This window comes from Acyrthosiphon pisum, chromosome A2 (assembly GCF_005508785.2).
Source record: "Acyrthosiphon pisum isolate AL4f chromosome A2, pea_aphid_22Mar2018_4r6ur, whole genome shotgun sequence".
In the NCBI taxonomy this organism is placed as follows: Eukaryota; Metazoa; Arthropoda; class Insecta; order Hemiptera; family Aphididae; genus Acyrthosiphon; species Acyrthosiphon pisum.
Window position 1 is genome coordinate 76,675,241 of NC_042495.1, and position 27,214 is coordinate 76,702,454.

Consider the following 27,214-nt stretch of genomic DNA (forward strand, 5'->3'; position numbering starts at 1 on the left):
TTATCAATTATTATCATACCGTTTGTGCTGCAGTCAGGCAGTCGCAGTCTGTAGTCTGTACTGTAAACTGTTGTGCCCATGAACGGCATGAACATTGTAAATATAATTTTGTGGACTGTCGCGGTAATGTTTCATAGGAAGTATTCATAATATTTATACACCATGACACATCATATGGTCGCAAATGTCCATATCATAGACATATAGTTCTAACTTGTTGTATTTGTATATGTTCTATATGTATTGTTCTAATATATCTATGGTCGAAACTTGAATTTTGGTTCCAATCTGTCGTACACGTCACTTGCTTACCTATTTAATAATACCACCATTACAATACTATTACTAAACGCTACGTTATGCCTACCGATGAATCTGACCGTTAGAAAGTTCTGAACTTCCGTGCATACCTTGTTGCTACGTAGTTATATCACGTAGTATTCTTTAATCTATGTTTGGTCATTGGCATAGGTGACGTTTCAACTTGATCCCCATCGTTATCTAGATTCAGTGATTCACTGTGGTTACCTCCCTAAGGTATAAACATTAGCCAATAGGTCTATCTAATATCTTATATGGCACGGACCCCAGTCATAGATAGTATGGTTGCCCATCGATAAATGATTCTCATCCAGATTCCGCGCATCGCCACGAATTTGGCATACAATAAATGGCACAAAGTGAGGAAATGCCTTCAGTCTGCACTCTGCATGCGACAAGGGGGTTCTTTCTCGTAGTGTGGAGTGTAGAAGTTTCTTACCTAGTGTAAAATACGTGTAAAATACGCTTTACTCAAGGTTATTTTAAACTAGAATCTATAAACCTTGAGTAGCTCTATTCATTGTATAATATTATGATAATAAAATTACTGTAATACTCTGATACACAGATATAATAATATATAATATATAATATTATATTGTTTAATATAATTGTTCTATGATATGATCAATGAACGTGGTTTAAGATCACGATTATTGATTAATCGTGTGGACTGTGGATGAATAGTGATAGTGATTAACTGATAACTCTATGATATAAGATTTTCAAAATATTAATGTTTTATGTTTCTATTCTGTGATATACAACTCTGAACTGATGTTATTTTGTCATGATTTTATAGTAGTTTAGTGCAGTAAGTGCTAAGTTGTCGCTATTTTTTTTATAGTATTCACTTATTACTTTTCTAATTTCTATGCACTACCTACTGCACGTCTGCACAATATAGTTAGTATTCACTACTCAGTACTCACTTGTCTGTGGTATTCATTTGTGTTTTAATTGTTTTTCGTATTGAATATTGATTACATTTTAAAATTTATTTTACTATTTAGTAGTTAGAATTACGTTTACCTAATTGTATTGAATTCACAACTATATTTTGTCATGGTTTAATTCATATTGTTAAACTGTTTATAAATGTCAATATTTCATGGATAATGAAAATTTGAAGACAAACTATAATCATCTATTAAATGATTTGATTTAACTTGTTATTGATAATTGTACTTGTATATATCTTGCTACGATTATTCTTATAATGACAGTTTTTAGTATCTATACATCAAAATCTTAAAAAATAAGAGTCCAGTTAACTGTATATCTGTAACAAGTAAATAAGTTTCTACTTTTATTATGTGAAATTTTGGTTTTTCTGTAATCAAAGTTTATATTGTTTTGTTGGAATTTAATAGTCAAAAAATTTCTTGATTCTTATTTCTGTGCCTTGTACAACTATTTTATTGTTAATTCTTGTTTAAAAATCCAAACATTTAAAATTATTATGTATTATCTAAATATTCTTTTTTTATACAACTCAAGGAGCAATGTTATACTGACAATGGCTTTAATGGGTGATCAGTTTGGCATTGCCCAAAGGAAACCAGCGTATGTGCGTTTTCAAAACAACACCTGCTATAGCATTGAAGTAAATTGGATGAATTTTCACAATAAAGAACAAACCTACTGTATTTTAGATCCAAACAAATTTGTTGATGTAAATACATTTTCTACACATTCATGGACTTTTAGGTTTGCTAATATGCTATTTTCTTTCTTATCTGTTTGAGGTTAACTTTTGTTCGATATTTCTAGAGAATGTATATCAAAGAGTCATATGGTTGTTGCTGGAAGAGAAATATTCATTGCAACACCTTGGGCTGAAGAACATAAGCGTCTTGAATTTAAACATCCTATCAATGTACCATTAAGAACAAGGGTTTTAATTGAAATGCCAGCTATGGACTTACGACAACTATGCCTGTTAAAATTAGCTAGTATATTGAAAAATAAAGATGATATAATCACATTGGAAATACCTACTACACTTCAAAAGGAATTAATAGAAATGATAACAAATAAAGAAAATAGTAAAATTCAATTGACTAACTAATTACATTTTATACTTGTTACATATTATTTTATTAGAAATAAAATATATATAAATTATTAAATAAAAATAATAGTTTTTGTATGATAAAATTATATGTTTAACATGTGAGTTTAAAGCATATACGTTCATTATAAGTCTGTCGTTATAATATAATGTTTTTAATTAAAAAACTAGTGACAATGCTTCTCATTTAGTCAAAACTCAAAAGTCCTGTAAATTAGTTGCATAATTGGGTGGTTTATGCATTTTTTAAATATATACATTTTAATACATAAAAATATATGATAAAATAATATTTTTGATAATATACTAATGATACAACATTAACTTAAAACTTGTTACTGTTGTGCATGTATTCATGTTTTATTATACATTCTATGCAATTCTATAGTTATGTCAAAAAGGAAATATTAGAGTTCCAACAGTTATAAATAAAACATTTTATAGTATTTTTATTGAACACATTTAATATCCAGATGATTAAAATAGAAAGAACTTAGTTAATGATGTATTTTAATTAAATCATAATTGGATATGCGTAGTATGTATTAAAAATATATATATATATATTGTATCCATCATTTAATTATCATTTTGAATACGAACATTTAAATATTTCATAAAAATAAATGTACAAAATATTAAACAGCAATGTAATTACTTATTACATTTTGATTTCTTTTTAATGACCATGTACAATATGGGGAGAATTAATACATTATTGAAATTAAGAGCATAAAAATATTATATATAGTATATAATTCTAGTTATTAATATTAATCTGATTATTTGTACACACAAAAATTAATGTGAGTACATTAATTGATTTATAATGCATTACATTTCAAGTAATTAATGTATCATCCAGTTCTTCAATTTTGGTGTCCATTTGAGTTGAAACCTTACGTAATACTTTATTTATGACATCATTTAGTGCTTCACGAGCACCAGTATCCAATAAATTCAAACAAGCCTAAAATAGAAGAAAATAAAATATTATATTAGTATATTATTGTTATTTTTATTAATATTATAGATTGTAAAGTTTTATGCATAAATTGTTTACCTCCATTTCAGGTCCAGGCTGCATATAAAATATAAGTTAAAAATAAACATTTTTATTAATAATAATTCTATTATTAACTAGTTTAATTACATTTTTTTTTTTTTAGACATAAATTGACAGCATTTTGTGGGAGTTACGGTTTGTGTTAGGAACACATGTTTATGTGGGGGAAGGATTTGTTGCAAAGAACCCGGGAGGTCACCCATCCTGGAGCTTGTGATGCCGGACGATGCTTGACCGCAGCATCAATTAGTGACTACAGCCAACCACTGCCCCACATCAGGCACCAACCTTTAATTTATTTGATGAAGCTGTTTTTTTTAATTATTATTTTGAGGCTAACAATTGTTATTTAAAATTTTAAAATATAAATTGAATATTTTATGGCAATTTAATAAAATTTATAGTCACTAATGAAATTGTATTTACCTGCAATGTTGCATCACCTTGTTGCAATTTGAGAACAGCAACTAAAGCTATTTCACTATTAGATTTGACATAACAATTTTTTTCTTTAGTTCCATTTACTAACATTGGTATGGTTGCCTTTTGAAATTCTGGAGATATAGTAATACCAGACTTCCCTAAATATGAACAGATATGTGCAACTAATTGCTTAACTTCATTACTGGATTGATTCATCAACTAAAATTTATTATTCAAAATAGTATAAAATAAAAAATTATGACATTAGTTTTTTTTTGTTTTACTTACTCTGGTAAATGGACTTAAAAGCTGTGAAGGTATTATTGATCGAATATTCATTAAGTGTAAAAATAGATATCCGCAACTTCTAACTCCATTCATCACAATAGAAATCTAAAAATTAAATATGGGTAAAATATATTATTTGAGTTATAAATAATTAATTGTTTGTTACCTTATCAGCTTGTAAATGACATAAAATTGTTTTTATAACTTTATCACTATATAATGAACTAAAAACGGTGTCTGGGGATTCTTTAAGAGCAACAAACAATGCAGAACTTCTACCGTGTCTCAATATTGGATCTAGTGAAGGATCATCAACTGTTGAAAATGTAAATTTTTATTTAATATGGAATAACATGAAAATAAAATTGAATAAGTTATACTTACTTAAAATATGATCGTTTAAAGCAACGTTTAATTGTTCAGGAGATAACCATTTACATAAAGCACCGAGACAACCAGCAGTACCACTTCTAATAGTATCTTCTGGGTTTCCTAGTCCTTCTCTTAAAGTCATAAATACAGTTCTTCGAACCTGATCTGACATTTTATCACCAGCTGGTGAAATAACACCACGTAAAGCTTGAAGCATTGTTTCTCTGAGGAAAAGTAATCAAAAAGAATATAATCTAAAAGTAATTTTATATTCTGTATTATTAGTTTAATTACTTAATGGTTATATCCTCTGAATTTTTTACTCCAGAATGTAGGTCAACAAAAATTGTTTCTGTGCGAGAATGTACAACAATAAGATGGCTTAGAGCGTTGGCTGCTTTAAGCCTAACTTGTCTATTTGGGTCTTGTAATGCTTTCAAAAATGTTGTTTGCAACTGGGGTAAAAACTGTTTTAAATTACTACCAGCCTTGGCTAATAATAAAGCAACTGTTTCTAAAATTGCTGATTTTATGTTCCACGTATAGCGTTCATTTAAAATACGAATGAGTGGTCCAGTCATATTTAATACAGGAGAAGTTAATCCTTCCTTTGCAGCTACTTTAACAACTTCTCCCCAACCTTGAGCAGCTTGCTCTTTGATTTCTGGACTACCATTAAGAATTGCTTCCCTAAATATTGGTACAAATGGATCAGCTCCCTTTAAATAATCAAATATTCAAAATTAAATTTTAGTGAAATAAATGATAAGAAAAATCTAATCATTCAAGATTTATTATTGTAAGAAAATTGTGCTTTTATGTGCTTTTAAATGTCTCATTTATGCGTTATGTCATAATATCACATGCTCCAATAGATACACTATCTAAAATACATGCTTAGTATTTATTTTGTACAGTTAAAATAATTATAGAAAAAAAATTAATTTACAAGTTATAAACATAGGCGTAACTAGGGGGGGGGGCTAAGTCCCCTAACTTTTCTTTTGAATTAATATAAATCGCTACATTTATCACTTTCCAACAAGTTCTGCCTCTAGTGAAACAATATTTTCAGGAATGCGTTAAATGAATAACAAGGTCAACTATGTTAGAAATTGAATCTCTAAGTTGTCTATTATAGCTATTGAATTAGATTTATCAAATGTTTTAAATAAAGAAGACATTTAAAATAAATCTTCTAAAACTGAGCAGAGGCTTAACCTTCACTCTTTAGTAGGTTGCGCGGGGGTAATTCATTACCCCACTAATTGTATTCTATACTCGGCGCGGAATAAGAACATGACCAGGCGGCGGACCGATTAGCGTCCATTACGCGCAACCGATTTCTCATTGGTTCCCCAAACATCTGTTCACAGTTATACAGCACTGTTTAAAATGTGAACCGCATACACTGTGTTGTTTTATAAGCACGTGTACGTCTCTGTTGACACATGAGGCACTCCATATACAAAGCCGGTAATTGCCACTATGGTGGGCGGTGCGGTGGAGGAAGTTGTTTTGAATGCGCGACTGGTCATGTTCTTATTCCGCAACGAGTATATGTTGTATAAGTGTGGCGGGATTTTATCTAGCTTCTATTTATATTATATATTATAAAAATAATGTTTTTACTTATATTTTAAGAAAATTTAAAATTTAAATTTGTAACTTAAATAATATATTAACTGTTAATTTTATTTGGTAGGTATACCGTATACAATCTATTCATCTTTATGTATAAGTATTTACAAATTATATTGTATATATTTATTTCAATTCTTCACTATACATTATAATAATGCATTGGTTGGAACTTAAAATATCAGAGTAGATATAATATTGTATATCTGTGCTATTTTGTATATTTTTATTTTTAATCGATCTTAAACCACCCTGAAACCATTATTAATACTATGAAAATGATAAAAATATTTTAAGAAATATAGATATAACTTTTTTAGAAATATATTTATATGATTTAAATGTTAAATTATTTTTATTTTTATGAAATTTTTAACCATACTAACTACTAAGTAGTTATCACAAATGTATAATTTTAGATATAATATATACTATGATTTTATTACATCACGGGTCAAGGGAAATTACATTTTTAGACCAACTTTTGTTTTGAAGCACTATATTTTTATCATAATAAAAATTTTTTTTTACTTCTTTAGTTCTTTATGGAGATTAAGAATTTTCGATGGTAATAAAATAATTATTTTTATTCATTATTTAACTTACTTTTGGTATACAGAAACCTGGAAGATATTCTAAATGCTTGAAATCACTCATCACAAATTTTATGGCTTGACGTATTTCAAATACTAAATGATTACTTTGTTTTGTATCCACAGACTATAATAAATAAAAAAATATATCAACTATGAAGAACAAAATTGAAATAAATTAAATAATAAAATACTTTGCAAACAGCATTCAAAGCTTCCCAAGCTAGTTGTAAATTTTTCTCATCTTGATCTTTAAATTGATAAATTATTCCATGTAAAAGTTTAGGAACATACGAACTATAATCTGCTTTTGTATGTGTGCAAAATACAGCTAATAATTGTAATGCTGATTGTTTTTGAGAAACATTTTCTGCTTGTGTGGCATCTAATAGTAAATCAACCATAGTTCCAGCATCATCACAAACTGCTAGCACAACAGCTTGGCAATATACTAGTTCCTGATAAAATAATTTTGCTGTTAAATATCATATAAAAAATAATATTAATTACTTTACCTCAGCAGCTGATTCAGTTTTAGATAGTGCAGTTAATAAGGCAGGTAATATTTTATGTAAATATTTGTTAAGAGCTTCTCCGGCAACTGAGGCTAAAATTGATAAAGCTTTTGTATTAATAGGTGGTTGAGTCAATTGAGGTATTAAATATGGCAAAACTACTCTGGATTTAACTGCCATCACTTGGCGTAATCCATCTAAAGTTCTCTCAGCGATTTCTGAATCTGGGTTATTCTAAAATCAAAAATATTTGTTTAGGTATACATTATTGATACAGTAAGACTCGCTTAAGACGTTGTTTTACACCGGTCCCACCGGTGTAGGATATTTCCTACAGTAGTTAATGTAAAACCACTTGTTAAGAGACTTGCTTTTGCTTCGTTCTTTTGATCAATACATAACGATAAACTATTAGAGTAATTAAAAACCTTGCTAAAGCACATACTTGGAATGTAAATCATACACATATAAATTCTATCTTTCCAAGTACATAAAAAAAGTGATATAAATTGTGTTTGTATTTTTTATAATTTTAGAATACACTAGATAAATAACCGAGCTTTGCTCTTGTGCAGTTTTTTTATGTTGCAAATCTTAAATAGTATATACGCTATATACATGTATCTCAGTTTTAGTATACCTCAGTACATGGACAAACTGGTGTCAGTGTACCTAGTTTAGTGAAATAATTCGACCTAGATGGGTAACCGCAAATCACAAATTGGATTTAGCACTTGGTATATTTTACTTTGGTGATTTAAATTAAACTATTTATTATCTAGTTTTCTGAAATATCTAAAAACAATCTCCAAGATTCCTGTAAAATCGATCTAGTATTCCAGTAAAAATCTACAAATATACATTTGGTTATAAGATATAGTTTCTTTAATCAAGGCTATGTAAACTTGACAATTTGATGCTTGCTTGTACCTGATCTGCCTGAGTAATCAATAGCCACCATTTATAAACAAAAAATGTCCACTGTTAATCCAGCGGCGACTCGAAGGGTAAAATATTTGGTGATGCACACAATGGTTAATTGGGATGTTTTAAGTATATCATGGTATGCCATTATTGCAAAAGTTCTTTAAAAAACTTCCAACACAACATTTTGAAATAAAAAAATAAAAATAGAAAATACGGGATAATAATTCCAATATGGCGATACTAAGGTCTCTTTTATTTGTTAACCCCCACCACTCAATGGCCGAATGTATTTCAAAACCGACGGTGTTCTGACAGACCTGCAGACTAGTTTATGTGTATTTATTGCATATCTTTTCTACATTTTAGGAGTATAATAACTGTCATGTTTAAGCGAGTCTCAAATGTTTTTAAAATTGAATTTTGTATTATAGAATAAATACAGTTTAACAGATATTGAATTAAAATTTAAATACATTTTTACTATTTAATCTATATTAATCTAGGTGTGCGCACACCTGTACACCTAGGCACTAGCCACCACTGTGCGAATCTTAAAATCCTTGTTTTATTAAACAAACTACTGACACCTAAATTTCATACTCTTAGCTTTGGCGGTTCTATCCAGGCGATGATGAATCAGCCAATCAGTCGGTTAGGAAAATGGGCAGTAGAACTCTGATTATCCAAACGCCAATCAAACGGACGAAAAAAAAGGTCGGTATTTAAAGAGGACGCCACACCCGCATGTGTTTTCTCCGTCTGACGCTCAGAAATTCAAGTATTATGCAGTTAGCTTAAAAATTAAAATAAATCAACCTATTATGAAACTTGATGGTAAGGAAATTATCTGTGTTTGGTTGAAAGTTTTTTTAAAATAATTCAGTTTTTAAGTGAGTTATAGCATGTATAATAAATGTAAATTAAAAATGCTTATAACCTACTTAAAAACTGAATTATTGTATAAAAAACTTCCAACAAAACACAGATAATTGCGCCAATGGTCAGTTGTTGTCTAATCGTCGCACAGTTTAGTCTGTCAATTGTTATAACAAGTGAATTGTCGTTTTACAATGTCACTATATAACTTTTAAAATGCCATAAGTCAATCATCCAGATATTTGCTTATCTGGACCACCCTAGACATTAGTTAGTCCGGATAATCGGAGTTCTACTGTACATTACAATTTATAAATAAACCTGTTTTACTATAATAAATAAATAAACTCAATATTTTAACCACCTAAGATTTTTCACCAATTCTTGCATAAGACGCTTTCTGACTTAAGATGCTCTTTTGAGCTAGTCCATTGAAAAGTGTCTTCAGCGAGTTTTACTGTGTATTGTTATTTATTATACATACCAGATTATTTAACATGGATGGTAAAATATCATCTAATGCTCGATGTCCCACAGTTGAATGAAGGCTATCAAATGTTTTAGCAGCAGCTTGTCTTACAGATGGTAAGGGATCTGCTAAAGCTCGACTAAATAATCAAATAAATACAATTCATTTTTATAAGCAACAAATACTTTTAAAGTCTTACGAATAATTACCTGACAGTAGGCACTAAGCTATCTACAAAGGTCAATACCATTTCTCTACTAGTAGATGCCATAATTTCTGACAAGCCAATACAAACTCCTTGACGTTGATCCGCTTGTTCAGACTCAAGACCTCTTTCTAAAATAGGAATTATATCTGGTAGCACACGTTCTCCTAGTTTTCTCACTAGATCTCCTAAAGTTCTTGCAGCAACTTGTCTTTTATCAAAGCTAGTACTAGCTAAGCATCCCAACAGTAGTGTAAATAAAGTTGGCAATATTTCTCTTAAAGTACGTGGAGTATTAGTGACAACTACTTTCCATACGTGTAATGCAGCTTGGCGAACCATTAATGCAACATCAGAACGACCCATATATAAACCGGCTAGTACCCGGTTACGTCTTTCCGCTCCCAAGGTGCCAATAATAGCCTTAAAAAATGTAATAACATTTTGACAATTATCATGTTGTTTTTACAATAATTATCAATAAATATAATATCAGTAGCCAATATTATAAACAATATTTTCATTATTTTTGATTTAAAAATCTACAAACCTTGTGAGAATGTTCTGTGCCAAAATTATCGTCATCACTAGCAGTTTCTGTACTCATTTTACCAGACACACCAGATATGCGATATAATAAATCACCAAGTAATTGAACAGAACTGTAAAATATAAAAAAAAATATATAAAAATTCAACTAAAATAAATATAATAATTTTACCTAAATCGGATACGCCAATTGTCATCAAATAAACCACGTTCAAGTTCAGGTAAGAGTAGTTGTATTGCAGATTCAGCATACATATTTACAATTCGTTGACCTGCTTTTAACGCAGTTTCCCGAACAAATTCATTTTCATCTGCCAAAGCCTAAAATTATAAATTATGTAGCATAATATTTTATAATAAGTACACAATGTTTTTTTCCGGTTGTGACACCAAATGTCGACAATGAAGCACTGATAACAATATATTTTCTCAAATTGATGTACAATTTAGATTTTAGAGAATAACAGAAAAAATAACCTAATACGTAACTAACTAATTGAGCAACCATTTTTATTCCTTTGTTATTAAATTTAGATATAATATGAATATTGTTAATTAATAATTATATATAAACATATAAAAAAAATATTAATAAGAACTATAGTCAATCACTTATTTCTGTTACATTGTGTTCATGAATATATTATGATGTTGGTTTTATTCTTTATTTTATACACTTCTATTTTTTATATGAATAAATCAGTCAAGGTATGGTTTTCAAACTACGGTTAATTGTTGTGGCTGGCCGCAGCTCTGAAATTGTACTTTTAGCCGTCCACTGTACGACAGTGCAGTTATAATGAAACTAAAAGGAAAGAATCATTTTCAATATATTTTCTTTTGTTGTTTTATATTATTACCTTTATGGACTTCTTAGAAATATAAGTTATAAGTTATAACTAATAAGAGTATAAAAAACTAATTAAACAAATTTAAAATTAGCATATGAATACTTATACAGTAATAAGTATTGAAAATGATGTAAAGATTAACTAAGTTAAGAGAATTTTACGTCAGACATAAACAAATTACTAAAAAACCTATGAACGTTTTTAAAACTAATATTTTTTCAATTTATAAAAATCAAAATACCTACTCTAAAAAATAAAAATGTAGGTTGCAACTTAAAGAAATAAGGATTTAAAAATTAACAACAAAATAGCAAGAATATTCTCTTCAATAATGTAGCATTGTAATGACTTCAAACTATATATAAACATATTTTCAAAAATGTTAATTAATATAGAAATAATGAGTATTTTACATTAGAAACCATTGGATATAATTAAAATATCCATTATTTTAGCAAACAAAAAGATTTGTTGATAAAATAGTTTATTATATAAGAAACTTACTTTTAAAATAGGTGTAATGATTTGATTTATATAAGGAATGAAATCATCGTTAAATACACCTGGCATATATATGAACATCATGATATAACCATCTTTAACTTGAGGGGCTATATCCGTACGTTCTGCAGTTGCAATTATTTCTATATATAAATAAAAATGAATATTTAAAAATCATAAATTATTAAAAAAAATTTAAACTAGTATTCAAAATTCAATTTTATAACTTACCTGGCATCAAACTGTGAAGCTTATTTACGCCAAGTCCACCAACAACTTCACTCAGACCTTGGGCAGCACCTGATCTATCTACTGAACTAGCTTCTGATGTAAGAGTTTGCATTAACCATGGTAATAAATCCTGGAAACTAGTTTCACCCATTCCTCGAACCATAGCCCCAAGAGCACGAGCAGAAACAGTCCGAACTTCTGGAACCGGATCTAATAATGAATTTTTCAATCCTGGTATAATATTGGGCAAGTATGGTGTCAAATCTTTTTGATCAGTCAATGAATACATATTTCCTATAATTTGAGCAGCCATTTTTCTTGTTTCTGTTGAGCGATCTATAAATGCCCGTTGTACTACAGGCATAATTAATGCAAGTGATGGAGCATCAATGAAATGAACAAATTTAGTATTTAACAAAATTTGTAAACAAGGAGCAGTCTTGTTCGATGGATTTTGAAGAGCTTCAAGAAGAACCGGTACAATAGCTACAAACAAGTTTTTTCATTAGTTAAGTTTGAAATTTTGAATAATATATTAGATAAATGTATCAAAAAATTACCTTGAATTTCTGGATTTCGTATAACTGATCCAATAACTTTTAAAGCTTGGGCCCCAGCTTCTTGAACACTAATATGAGAGTCACTTAAAACCTCTATTAATTTTGGTACAATACTAGGCAAACACGATGATAGTTGTTTTGGTGCACAGTATGCCATTGCTCCTAATAACTCTATCGAACCTAATAATCAAATAATACAATTATATTTGGGAAATACTAAATACAAACAAATAATTAATGTATTCTTACCAGTTTTTGTTCTCCAAGAATCACCTTCCAATGCATTCAATAATGACGGTAAGATTAGTTTAACACCATGAGCTGATAACTTGCTCATTATTGCTTTTGAACAATCATAAGTAGCTGTCCTTACATACTCACTGTTGTCTCCAAAACATGATAACAAATGTGGTAAAACGTGAACAATATATGGTTCAAACAATCGACCTAAAGTCGAACACAACATTTCAAATGCAAACAATGCACCTTCACGCTTTTTATAATTTTTTTTATCTTGAATAGCTTCAGTTAAAGTACTCATAATATCATACTGTTTTAAACTTAGAATACCAAGACCTTTGATGACTCCTGCGATTCCATGAGCAGCACCCTTGCGTTCTCCAAATGATGCAGAATTGAAAAGGCGGGTTAAAAGTTTCTTTAATATAGCTGATGCATCATCTTTAACTAATGGCATAAGGGGTGATAAACAATTGGCTACTGCCTCTTGAACTTCTTGAGATGGAGTAGATAATGCTTCAAGTAATCTATTAGTAATAGGTTTTAATTTGGGATCATCAGAATCTAAATGTCTTGCTAAATTTCCCATGCATACAACAACACCTAACCGAACATTATCAAAACTTTCAGAAGAAGTTGCTTTTTTTAAAAACTTCTCAAATATATTCATTAGACGATCAACATTATTTTTTCCATGTAAATTTACAACAGCTACTGCAGCTTTAAGCATATGCTCTCTTACAACATTATTTCTATCATCTAAACTTGTAGAAACAAAAAAATTTACTAATTGTATCACCATATCATCACTTAATAATAATGACAACTGTTCCAATGCCATAGCTACACCAACTCGACCTTGCCAATCATCCAATTCTATATTATCTTCTGGTTTCTAAAACAGAAATGTTATGTTTAGTAGTTAAAATTCAGAAAAGTCATTTAAACAAGAGTGGTCCAACCTTTTTGTAGTTGGTTGGTCAATTAAGGTACCTCAGGGTAGTGCCCAGGATTTAGTTTGCGGCTAGCTTAACTTTTTTTAAATATAATGTTTTTATTTATAAAAATAAAGAAGATCAATTTGGGGACGGTTTGAACCCCCAAAACCACTCTCTGGGCACGTCCCTGGATGGCTTGATTAATACTTGTATTTATTTTTAGTTGGGTTTATTAAGATGGAAGATATTGAGCTACACTCTTGGAATGAAGTTACAGAATATTGGGCTGTGTTATCTATGTTATCATTAGATTTAAATTTGATGTTAAGCAGTAGTTTTTCGATAATATATTTTTAGAATAGTTTCAAAATTTGTTGGGCTGTTACCAAGTGAAGTATTTTGTACAGAAGTTGTGTTACAGCTAAGGCACAGTAGGATTGGGTCATTTTAGTCAGTAAAATATTTCTATTTGCTTATGTATTGAATCTGAGATGCGTGAAATGAAGACATCTAAAATATCAGGCTGTCTATTTGAGTGAGATGAGCAATGAGTTAGCTAGTTTGGTATATTAACTTTTAAGTTAAAGTTTAGGATTGCATTTAAGAATATTTGTCCCCTGCTGTTGTTTGACCAGCAGCCAAAATTTACATGTTTGGCGTTGAAATCGCCTCCAATGATAAAGGAGTTTTTTAAAGTTTGAAGATTATTTTGGTGACCAAGTGAGCAGTATACTGATGATATTGTGTGACTAGAGTGTGGTTTAATTAAACTAGAATGTTTGTAAACTGTAGAAAAGGTCATTGGTAATGTACTATGTAGACATTGTGTAGGATTTGTGTTGAAATTAAAAATTGCAGTGCCCGCATGAGCATTGTCATCTGGATGGTCTGTCCAATAAAGGAGGTATCCGGGTATGTGTATATTATTAGTTTTTAAACGAGTTTCTGTTATAAGTCCCATATAAATTTTCCTAAGATGAAGTAAGTGTATGAATCAGTTAGTATGTTGTATTATACCGTTTGCATTTTAGAGGAGTATTAATAAGAGGTATTTTGGGTTAATATTAGTTGACATTATTTTTAATTTAAATTGTAAGTTTTCTGTTCCTCAGTCATTTTTAGGACCTTTTGCAAGCAATACAATGGAAATTCATGCAATTCCGGTTGTGATATTGTACAGAGTAGGACTAGTTCATACATAACTTTTCAAACTGTGAATGTTTTTCATAAGGACATCACTATTAAGACAATTTTAATTTTTTCTATAAGATCTTAATTGTATAAATTAACAAAACGGATTTTGTAAATAATCTTTGGGAAATTAAAAATTAAACCTATACTTTCCTACCGTACCCTAATATCTAAAAATATCTTAAAATTACAAAACTTACCATAATTTTACTGTTATACAAAGTGAGTAATTTTTTTAATGCAATATTTGTGGCATTTATAGGAGAATCTTTTAAAAGTGAAAAAAGAGCAATAGATACTGCCTTTTGTACATCAGCAACTGGATGAACTACGTCTTCTAATAAGTTTTCTAGAAGTCCATTAATTTTTATTTCCAATTTTGAAGATTCCCATAACTCATTTGCTAATTCCCTAGTAACAAAAATATACTAACACTAATTAACAATCAGGAAAAATGTATAAATATATTTTTTTTTTTTTATAAATTTTACTACAATTGTTAACTATACCTATTTTCTTCATAAATGTCAAATTTGGTAATCCATATTCTTTTAGTTATTCTTAATATGATTTGATTATCTTTTTTTGATGTTGGAAAAGCATCTACCACTTTCTGTAAAGCTTTAATAGCTGTATTCCTTACATTTCGAGATGGATTTTGAAGTGCCGATAATAAACATAAAATTTCATCTCGGCTAGCTGGATCACATTTCTCGTCAGTAGAACAACTATCGGCAACTGATAGAAATGCTAAAACAGCTTTGTCCTGAAGATCGCCTGTTGTACGACTAATTATTTCAGACAAGAGTTGAAACATTTCAATACGAGGTAAAAATTTAGGTCGTTGAAGATCTGAATTGCTTTTTGCTTTTGAAGTTGCTTTGGGACGAACAGTTGATTGATTTTTTATCAATAATAAACAATCATAAACCAACTCATGATCAAAAGGTAAGTCCAACATGACAGCTCTGATCAATGTGAAGGAATAACAAAATGATGGGGATGTAAATTCTTGTCCCTCTTTTTTAGTTAAATCACAAAACAAATTAACGAGCCTCATTGTTGCTTTTTCTAATAAATATATTTAAAAAAAAAAAAGTATCATTAAAATGAATTTAAATAAACTTTATGTTATTCAACTTACCAATATTTTCTTTTAACCAGCCATCTTCAATCATACATTTTGGCTTTAATTTTCTAAGAGTATAATAAGCTATGGCATTGATATGAGAATCTGATAATTTAATGCGATCGTTATTAACTTTAGATACAACTTTGGTTTTTTTTGTTTCATCAGCATGAAAAGCACAAAATGCTAGATCTATAAATAATTTTTTTAGGTGTGGTGCAGCTATAATTGATTGTAAATTTGAGATAATTCCTGGTATCAAATATCTTAATGACTGAGAAACCAAGAGAGAATTTCCAGCAATAATTCCTTTCATCATTGAAACCAAAGTCAATATTTCGTCATTCATCTACAAAATAAAATACCAACTATGAGTAACTAGTGACAGATTTAACGGTCAGGCCATTCAGACATGTCTAACTCTGTACAAGCTGACAAAAGGAAAATAATTAAAATACAGACAATAAATGGTATTCCCTAATTATTATCTTTATCCATATGTAATTGATTTAGAATACTTATATAATTTTATCAATACACCTTAGCACCATTATACATAAACATACACATATAAATACAAACACTATACGCCCAACGTCTATACTATTGGTAAATTGTGGTGCGTGCAAATAAATGTTAAATCTGGTGAGTATTTGAATGATTCTAGAATTTCTAGTCATGGATAACATCAATATTTCAATATAATACTGTACATCAGAGGGCTTACATACTTTCCCTCTATTTTTTTATTTCATAGATTACTATAATCGGTTAAATTTTTTATTTTGGTGCTTTTAAGTACATATTAAGTGCTTTTAGAGTTACAACATCTAAGCTGTTCGACCCAACTTGATGTCTAACTATGTTTATCCATGAATACTCGTTTTCTAATTAATTTTACTTCTTTTCGGGCAGTCACGGTGTCTGGAGAGAGGCCATCCTCCATCCAGGCATGACAGATACCTATGGGTGCCCACTTGAAAATTCAGCCAAACACAAAAACGTGTTTCTAACCGAACGTTCCCTACCGTTCCAAAACTCTACAGTACCAAACTACAACTAATGTTGCTGGGCTTAAGACCAATAAAAAAAAATTATTTATTGCACCTAAAACCTAACTGATAACAATTTATTATACAAACATTTATTGATTTACCCAAAAATCTATTTATGCTAATAATATCATTAATATCTATTAAATAGGTAGGTTTTATAGTTTGGCAAAAGGCATAATAGAATATATGATTGTAGGTGGGTCATTGGTGAACCTGTGGGGAGTTAAGTTGTGTTACCCCCGTGGTCCATATAATACATTTTATATTATTAAGTTAGGTCAGGTTTTATATTATTGTTTGTTAGAATTTATAATTGTTTTCTTTATAATTACAACTGACGTAATTTGTTTATAATGAAATAAATTTATTAGTAATACATACTACATTTTTTTTCTTGGGATAAGGGTGGCATATTTAAAAGGACCCAGGGTTGCACCTGTTTAAAATCTGGCACTGCTGCCACTAATAAAAATGTACTGGAATGCCACTGGGATGGGTACAAAGACATATATGGTTAGATACCTAGTATGAAAAAATATATTGAACTTCCATTTTTTTTTTTTTTACTGTTCTTTATTATTGGTACCTAATTGTAATATTGTAAAATAAAGATAAATTATTATATGTAAAAACTGTAATACTCACACTTTTCAATTTATTTCTTATATTTGCTTCTTTTTCTAATTCCAAAGATATAGCTTCTTTTTGTTTAGCTGAAAGTTCTGGTTTTTTAAGTTTTCCTTCTTTAATTTTTTTCGCTTCAATTTCCTTTCTTAACATGATTTCTTCTTGTTGTTCTTTAAATGAGTATGCTTTACTTTCTCTTTTCATATTTTTAACATTCATAGTATTTTCATTTTCTTTCCTGTGAAGCAAATATTATATTTTAAGTCAAATTAAGTTAAATAGTTAATATTTTAAACAACATTACTCCGCTAAAATTGATTTATCGAACAATTCCCCTTCTGGATACAAATATATGTTATACTCGATCTCTGTTACACAAATATATTTATCATTTTCTTCTAAATGTTGTTTAACTTTATCAATAACTGCAGGTATAACTGTATCCCCATTAATTTTGGTCACAGTACTCAAAACATTTTCCATACACTAATAACACATATTAATTAGGACAATACACATTCAATTAAATATCAAGAAATTCTAAGTTATTTTACATTCATCTTTAATCAATTTAGACATTTCAACATTTTAATATTATTATGAAGTTAATATATTAACTTAATATTAATAGTATATTATATGTTATTTTCCAATCAATTAAAATTTGTATTCTAATTAAGTAATCTGAAAAATTACTAAGAAAACCTAACAAAAATTAATTATATAATTACACCAATGTTAAAATCTATTGATATCATAATTAACAAAGTCAGGCTTAGTCAACTTTTAAATAACTATTTTAAAAATGTACGTACTTTGGTAGGTAAATAATCTTCTATAAGAAGTTTTATGAGTTTTTTTTCATACAATCTGATAAACACTGATGGTTTTAGTTGAAAACGATTAACTATTTTTATCCATAGATTTGGAGCATATGATTCTACAAATTTAATTAACAATAAAATAATCTATGAAAATGTATGAAAAGCATTTGCTATAAAATTTAAAAAATATATATTTATACCAATTAAAGGATGATGTGAAGGTTTCAATGATTCAAAAGCCAAGATTTTTTGTTCTTCTTCTCCAATATTACTGTTGTGGCATAATATGAGAATAGTTTCTACCAAATGTTTAGGATTAATTTCTAAATCATTCTAATTGAAATAAAATAAATTTAATTACAAACAATTTAGTAGTTATATAAAATACAAATTAATGGAAAAAAACATTATATACATTGCATTCCAGAAATTGTGAAGTAGCATTCAGCAGTGAAGCAGCTAATTTAGACCCTCCAGGCAATGACACAGCTTTTAAAACATTTGCTTTAGATTGTATACGGACTGATGATTTAATTAACAAAAGACTCACAATTATTGATCTTAAATATGGTTCAATAGGACCATTAATTTGATCATACTTCATGTCTAACACTAGCAAACTGAACATGCATATTTTATTCAACACTAAATTTAAAACAAATTATACAATGATCATAATTAAGTTTGATAATATTGCAATTAAATAATATAGGAAACATACCATCATCTGTAAACGATAATAAAAATTTTTCGTTTAAAAATAATGCTTTATCTGAATTAAGGACCAAATTCCATAATGGAGTAAACCCAATTTCATTGTTTAGTGTTGGGTTTTTGTTTATGATTAGTAATAACAAATATGCAGCATATAAAGCTTCTGTCACAATTGGAGCCTAAAAATAAGATATTAATATTCAATAAATGCATACATTTTCTAAGAACAAATATTTTGTTTGCATTTTCAAAACAAGTATAATTTTTTTTTTAGATTTTGCGACTATGTTTAGTTTTACATACTTGAGATGATTGAGAACATTTTTCAACACATTTCAATAACAATGGTATGACATCAACTGCATATGTTGAGTATTCATTTTTGAAAATATTTGTCATACAATCCATATATGATAATTTTACAGATAATACAGATGATTTTTTATCATACCCTTTCTAAACAATTATATAATTAATTCATACAACTTTAAGTTAAAATTTGTTTTTATAAATCTTAAAAAATAATTACAATAAACCACATAATTAAAGCCTTGGGTATTCTTTTTTTTAAATTTGAGCTCCACAGAGTTAACATTTGTATGGCATGTACCAAAGTTTTTTCATGCATTTCGTTATCTAATACTTTCACAAATTGATCTATAGCTAACTCAGCTAATTGCTGAGAATTATCATCATTAGTTACCGTGTTAAAGCTAAAATTTCCTATTGCCTGAAAATAAATAATATTCAGTGTTTTATAAACATAAATGTAAATAATAATAAATGTATATATTTTTTATTTAATTATTACTTGTAGAATATTAATTTTTTGTTCTGATGTACTCAATTTTCCTTCAGAACCATGATAAATATTAAATAGCAAGTTCAATATATTAGAAACCACAGTTGCATCACTACATTTTAAAGCCAATTGCTTACATAAATCAGCTGACTCAATTCTAGCTCTTTCATTTTGAGAATAAATATTAGCTAAAATTAAAAACAAATAGATCACATGGGAAAAATTAAATCTAAAATAAGTAATTTATACCAGAAAATCCTTTAGTTATTTCGACAGCATAAGCACTTAAATCTAATTGTATGCTAGAAATAACTGTGGCAATGCACTCCAATATAACTTCAGGATTACGAAGCATTGATTTTAAAATGGGAGGCAACAATTTTGACTTGAACTCATCGCATGAAACTAAGTTAACAGTAAAAGAACATTGTCGTATAAATTCTTGCTCTGGCCGTGTTTTGCAAGCAATGCCTTCTTTTATAAATACCTCCAAAAATGGTTCCTTAAAATAAAAACAAATTATTACCAATATTACAAAATATTACATAACATTTAAAAATACCTTATATTTGTTAGCAAGATTCATATCAATTGATGCCATTGATTTAAGTAAATATGATTCAATAACCAGTAAGTAAGGTTTTGAATCAATTTCTTTTAAACATTCTCCATAATATTCTAATGTACCTTTGTCATGTATCCAAATATCGTTGATTGCATTAAATGATTTCATGCATAATCTAAAAATTAAATGAAATACAATAATTGACAATTATACAAAGTAAAACATTACTTACTGTTTATTTTTTGATATTGATACTAAATGTATTAGTATTGCTTGAAGTTTAATAAGCTGTTTCAATTCAATTGCATGTGAGACGTTATAATCTTTGAATGATACTTTAAAAATAACATTTATAACTTGCAAGATAAAGAAAGCTGATTTTGCCAAATTATACCTATAAAATAATCAAGTCTATCTTTAATCAACCAATTAATTATTTACTGTTTTAACTTTTAAGTTACTTAAAATTGTTCTCACTATATTTAATAAAAACTTACCTGGCTATTTGAAGGAATTATCAGAATTTACAGATAACAACTCTTGTAATATGTAAATTATAATCTTAAATTAAACATTCAAAATACATAATACTTACGATATATTTAAATGAGGAAATGTATTGACATATTCGGCTAATATCGGAGTAAAATTAATTAGACATGCTTCAGGTTTTGAGACCATCAGCACTTTGATAAATTCTTTGACATATGACTGTGATTTTAGGTCTTGATAACGACTAAAAACAATTGGTAAAACTTCACTAATACTATTCAATACCTCATTTGAAATATCTGAAATTGTGTATAATTTATTTAATAATAACAAATTATAATAACTGTAACATTTGTGTATGTTTACAATAACTATCAGTACATCCATAACAATATTAATATTTATATATTTACTAGATTTGACAGCATTTGAAACATTTTTAAAAACAAGTTTTCGTTCTTTAATACTGGATGACAAGGCTTTCAAATGGAAGTCCGAAAATTGTTTAGTATTCTATAAAATAAATATTGTAAAATTACATTAAATATTTTTAAGCACTTATAATTCTCAAGCAATTATAATTGTTAAACTTACTCCCTTCTGTTCAGACATGGTAGAATTGTGTCAACTTGAAATTTAAATTTAAATTACAAATAACATGTTAACTTTCGATTCGCAAGTCGCATATGACAAGTAAACGGAGGATATTGTGCCGAATGCACTGCCGATGTGCGTTTTCTATGGTTATGAACCTCGGTGTGAAATTCAAAATGATAAAACACCGATTACTCAGAACATAGTAACGGTTGTGATAACATAGAAACGGAGTAGTGAGCACATCATCAATTTTCGTTGGTGATAGGTGAATGGTTCCGGACCACGAATTAAGATATACAATCGTGGCACTGTCGCACTGTACGGAAGCGTAGTAGTGACAACTAAAAAAAAAAAATTATTGTAATTTCGACTTTTCGACTTTCAATTTCGACATTTCGAATTTTAATTTCGACATTTTGACCTTTAATTTCGACAATGTCGACCCCCTAATTTATTATTTCAATCTTAGAACCGAATTTTTCTTTTATTATTCAAATTTTGAGATAGATACTTACTTAGTTTTTACTTTTGATATTATGAAAAGCTGTTAACAATTTCGATATAAAGGTCCACTTTAAAATACCAAGAAGAAGCCCATACTATAGGGGCCTCATCAAACTTTCAGACTAGCGTAAAATTATTAAAAATGAATGTATTTAATATTAGATACTTATTATTTAGAATTCATAATATTACTATTAGGTATAGGCAATTTAGCATTGGCCAAAAAGTCCAACAATCCCCCTTTTTAAGTTATGTGGGATCATTGTGTTAACAATGTTAGCCCTCCCTGAAATTTTAATGGATTTCCGTTTATGTATTAAAGTCATGCTTAGATGTTTGTTATACCTATTGGCTATTACCTACCTACTCTGAAAAATTTTAAATTTGTTTTGCCGAAACTAATGTAGTACGTACCTACTCAGTGTTGTAAAGTATTTTTTAGAAAAGTTAGACTTCAGAAAAGTATTTTAAATACCTACTTTCTCGAAGTATCTTTATATTTCAATAATTCTTTTTAGTTTATATATTTTTTATTTTAATTTTGATCACGTAAAATGAGAATAAAAATATTGAGAATACATACAATAATATGTTTTTTAAATTCCGTAAAATGTTTTGGTGTAAAATTATATACATGAAAATCGGTTCATTTGATTTATAAGATAAAAATATATTTTATAAAAATTTGATGTATTTTAAAGTATCTCTATATCTCTAAGACTATATATACTTTTAGTGTATTTGTATTTGTGATGGGTATTCAAATACAGATTTTAATACCTACTTTTTAAAATAAGCATATGTACCTAATACCTACTTGAGTACTTATTACTTTTAGGCAGAGGCGGACTTACAATTTTTCCGCCCCTAAGTATTACAACCCTAGCGCCCCGTACATTGGCGTGCTCCCATGGGGGGGGGGGGAGTAATGCCCCATGAACTAAAACAAAACTATAAAAATTGTATTTAGGTATTTTTATATTTATACATACCAACTAAACAAATAAATATTGATACAATTTGCATAGGTACATTTGTATACTTGTACAATAATTAAATCATTTTGCGCCTTGATTTATCTGAGCACTCTAATCTCTATAATCTTAATCGATTAGCAAATTTTTAAGCAGTATGCAGTATGCACTATACAGGAGACGGGCGACAGTACCAGCGTCGCGCGTCGTCATGATATTTATTATTATAAATTACTTTATCAAGACACCTGATTTCCAGAATTAATTTCAGTATTCTAATATTGTGGTGCCGGGTGCGGGGTGAGGCGGGTCATTCCACTAAGCACTGTGCGAGCTGTCCCCCACCTAGCTAGTAGAGCGGCTATATACAATGTAGTAACCATGATAGAAATAACTTATTTCCATCATGGGTAGTAACGTACTCGGCGGCTCGAGGCAGTATATTTTACCGCCTTGGCTAGCGTTTTGCGCATGCGCCATTCACAATATTGTACGTGTTTACGCCGCACACCCGTATACCATCACCCATGCATTAACATAGGCAACGCCGGCAACTGCCTCGTCGAGTGTCGATGTCGAAGCTCTAGCGGTGGCGGAGCGCGCTGGTCGCAGGATTAGACTCAAACGGCAAGGTTATTATAGCTTATAAATTAAAACGTTACTGCGACGTGACTACGTGAGCCATTCTCTAGTTTCATGCAAGTTGTATACGAAAGAAAATTAATATAAAATATAAATTTAGGTAAATATAATTATTAAATTATGAAAAACTAAAAAGTAAAAATTAACTAAAAAATTGCGCCCCCAAAAATATTGCGCCCTAGGCCAGTGCCTTGGTGGCCTATGGGTAAATCCGCCCCTGCTTTTAGGAGATTTGCAGGTATCATTTACCAGACTTTAATATACTATGCTTAATACAATGATTTATGACTTTTATGTATTGAAATACTTCAAAAAATATTCTGCTTCTGAATATGATTTTAATAAAGTATGATGTCGTTAAAAAAAAGTGTGGTTTTGTTACGACTTTAAACTATAGAACATTTAGAATAACATTTTTTAAAACGTTAATTGTTTTTTGAAATATAATGAATAATAATAATAATAAGATCTGTACATAGACGGAAATCCATTGAAATTTAAGGGGATTAACATTATTTGATGCTACAAAACTAAAAAATGAGGGGCTTGACAAACTTTTGGGGTGGGCTAAGCCTCCTTAAGACCCCAAAGATTGGATGCGCTTCTTTTTTTGTTTGTCGAACAAGTACTTTTAATTAAACATTTGCTACCTAGTAATCGCAGACTTATATATTGTAAGTCTATTTATTTATTTTTATTTTACGTACCTAACTTTTAAGAGTTCCAATATTATGACTAATGTATAAATACTTATTATTAATGAGGTACTATATGCTTATAAGTGTTATATTATTAGCTATGTGATGTTTAATATAATAATAAAAGTATAGAGTAATATATATTATAATACATAAAAATATTATTACTTTTTATTTACAATTTACTATATTTCTTATAACTATAATAGGCTATAGGCATAGTCGTAGAGTGATGAATTTATATGGGAGGGAGGTGGCTATACCCTATAATAATGATTCTGGTACACAAGTGATTATATGAACGTATAAAATATTACATTTTTATACAGTGGGGCTAAACAGAATTAAGGGGGGGGGGCAATATAAAGAAAATAAGTGGGCTGCTTATTGTTCTTTAGGGCTGGTTTAAAATGTATGCTGCACCCGACACAAAATCCTGCACACGCCTATGGTATAACATAGCAAAAACTGTTTTGTACATAGTTGTTAAAATTACACTACGGCTAGTACAATATGAAAGTAAAATCTTAGTTAAAGGTGAAAAAAAGAAGTCATTATTGGGGCACTTATTGCAAAGTGTGTCAATACTCTTGGAAATGGTGAGTCAGTGAGATAATTTGTGCTGCAAGACGGGATATAGACAGTTGGACAGAACGGTTACTGTAAGAAGGGACATTAAAGGGGATAGAGTTTGGAAGAGGAGGAGAACTAATGAGCTCGTTAAATAATTTATATATATATAAGTTATATTTGATAGCTCACGACGTAATAATAAAGTTTGAATACTCAGTTTAGATGTTAATAGGTATATTAAGTTTGAATGATATATATTTCGAAAAGTGGTTTTGGACATGTTAAATACTATCAATATCGGAATTATTGGTGTATGAACTACAAATAATTGAACCATATTCGATAATTGACCTGACTAGTGTATTGTATAACTGTATAAGTATTAAATTATATTTTTATTTTATTTTAAGTATTAATATTATATGGATGACGCAAAGAAGATAATTTTTGTCTCAATAACGGTGGTCGGTGATAGTTCTTTGTTATTAATTATTATACATCAAGACTTTATGGGGGCCCCCTAAAAATATTTTAACAATGGGGCCTGGGGCAAAATGGTCCCGTTGCCTCCCCTCTGAACGGCCCTGGTTACACTTAGAGGTACCCACGAACAATATTTTTAAATTAAAACAAAATAACTAAAACTGTTATTCTTGGTTTTAATACATTGTAATTTTGTCCAAGTTTAAACTTAAAAATTAAAATGCCTGTAAAAAATAAGTGTGTTTATATATTTTTTAGATTGTTTGATTAGGTATGTTTTTATGAGAATCTTATTTTTAAATTTTAAATTCTTAGCTATAATTTATAAAACTTGAACATTTTATACATTTTTTAATAGAAAATAATTTGAAAAATTTCGTGATTTTTTTGAATTTTGTCTAATTTTTATCTTCAGACGTTCATCAACAATTAAGTATCTATTATGGATTTCGCTTAACTTTTTTTTTAATTTCAGCTAACAACGCTGTCATATAAATAACGTTGTATTATTTAGTGAAAAATTTTGTATCGACAATAATTAAAAAAAAAAATTATAAAAGTCGACATTTTCTTATGCTTATTATAGCTCAAAAAGAGTCTCAATATTTTGAAAATGCTATGGTGCATAGAAATTGCTAATATTAAAGACTCACTGAACATTTATCTAGGTGAATTGGGAATTTACTTTTCACCAACAAGATTCACTTTCCTACTATAAAAGATATTGTCGAAGAAAATTGAAATATTTTTACCATCGTACTGTCCCAAAAGAGTAGGTTTAGACACTAATAAAAAAAAGAAAAACGTATAATCAATATAATATTCAATGGCGATGATTTTAGAATTTAAGATAGTACTATTATAGTAGGTAGTAGATGCGTATAAGTAAAATTCCATTTTCGAGTAATTATTACAATGTTCACAGAGTTTATACATACTTATTTTCACGGTCAACTTATATTATGTTGTACCTTTAGATCTATATGGCCGTGCCGCCGTGCTTATTTTATATTTTTAATTTAATAAAAGTTAAAAAAATTACCTTTATTAAAAATATAGAAAGATAATGTAATTATTATGCTGTATATCATTATTTGTTATATTAATTGAATATTGATAATTCGTAATAATATACTTTCTAATTATCACGGACTAAGATAGTCCGTGCTAATTATCTATATATATATATAAGAATCTAACTTGATTTTGGAGACGGAAGAAACCGGTTTGTTTGTTTACTTATTATTGTTATTAATTATTTATTCATTTGTTTGCACTCGCATTTCTCCATTTGAAATATATATTATTCATTGAACAAATAATTTATTGTTACATTTTTTTCTACTTTATCTCTATTCTATAATAAAAAGAATAACATTTTCCACTTCAGTGGTTGAATTCAAAATGTAGGATATATAATTTTCATAAATTAGCAATAAAAATAACTACAATATGTAATTATATTATATTATTTGTATAACCAAAAAATAGTCATTTCTTTTTAAATTAAATTATAAAAAAATAATTTCTTGCGGAGGAAGGTGGGGCACCTAGTATTATATAATATAAATAATTTAAATATATGCTGTTTTAAATTATTATTTATTAATCAATATTTTTTTTCTTATCGTAATTTAACCAATCAGAGGGCAGGACGTGAAAACAAATACTTTCACATCCAACGTGAAAATAACACCTGCTAAT

General features: G+C 28.7%; 2 protein-coding genes across 6 annotated transcripts; one reads left to right on the forward strand and one right to left on the reverse strand.

The window, feature by feature from the left end:
* The first annotated feature begins 39 nt into the window (after window positions 1-39).
* LOC100163806 (protein Vhl) lies at window positions 40-2,540 on the forward strand. 4 transcript variants are annotated; one of them, XM_008187677.3, is made up of 3 exons: window positions 40-123; window positions 1,822-2,031; window positions 2,095-2,540. In XM_008187677.3, exons 2-3 carry the CDS (start codon window positions 1,841-1,843, stop codon window positions 2,390-2,392), a joined length of 489 nt encoding a protein of 162 aa, XP_008185899.1. In that variant the 5' UTR covers window positions 40-123; window positions 1,822-1,840; the 3' UTR covers window positions 2,393-2,540. The 4 variants fall into 4 exon arrangements, with proteins under 4 accessions (XP_008185899.1, XP_008185896.1, XP_001950558.1 ...); XM_008187674.3 differs by lacking the exon at window positions 40-123 and adding an exon at window positions 984-1,135; XM_001950523.5 differs by lacking the exon at window positions 40-123 and adding an exon at window positions 1,030-1,227.
* Window positions 2,541-3,033: 493 nt separating this feature from the next.
* LOC100163101 (eIF-2-alpha kinase activator GCN1) lies at window positions 3,034-21,794 on the reverse strand. Of its 2 annotated transcripts, XM_008187673.3 has the most exons (36): window positions 21,634-21,794; window positions 21,453-21,552; window positions 21,143-21,338; window positions 20,780-20,941; window positions 20,545-20,722; window positions 20,232-20,484; window positions 19,992-20,170; window positions 19,710-19,910; window positions 19,484-19,636; window positions 19,188-19,359; window positions 18,882-19,111; window positions 18,667-18,799; window positions 18,458-18,582; window positions 17,947-18,128; window positions 17,661-17,880; window positions 15,976-16,309; window positions 15,341-15,902; window positions 15,032-15,242; window positions 12,712-13,597; window positions 12,463-12,642; window positions 11,903-12,388; window positions 11,675-11,814; window positions 10,492-10,640; window positions 10,321-10,432; window positions 9,775-10,193; window positions 9,581-9,704; window positions 7,294-7,527; window positions 6,973-7,236; window positions 6,792-6,905; window positions 4,839-5,263; window positions 4,557-4,768; window positions 4,339-4,487; window positions 4,173-4,277; window positions 3,888-4,103; window positions 3,459-3,476; window positions 3,034-3,365 (listed from the first exon to the last, which is right to left on the reverse strand). In XM_008187673.3, exons 1-36 carry the CDS (start codon window positions 21,649-21,651, stop codon window positions 3,237-3,239), a joined length of 7,971 nt encoding a protein of 2,656 aa, XP_008185895.1. In that variant the 5' UTR covers window positions 21,652-21,794; the 3' UTR covers window positions 3,034-3,236. The 2 variants fall into 2 exon arrangements, with proteins under 2 accessions (XP_008185895.1, XP_001947909.2); XM_001947874.5 differs by lacking the exon at window positions 3,459-3,476.
* Between the last annotated feature and the right edge of the window lie 5,420 nt (window positions 21,795-27,214).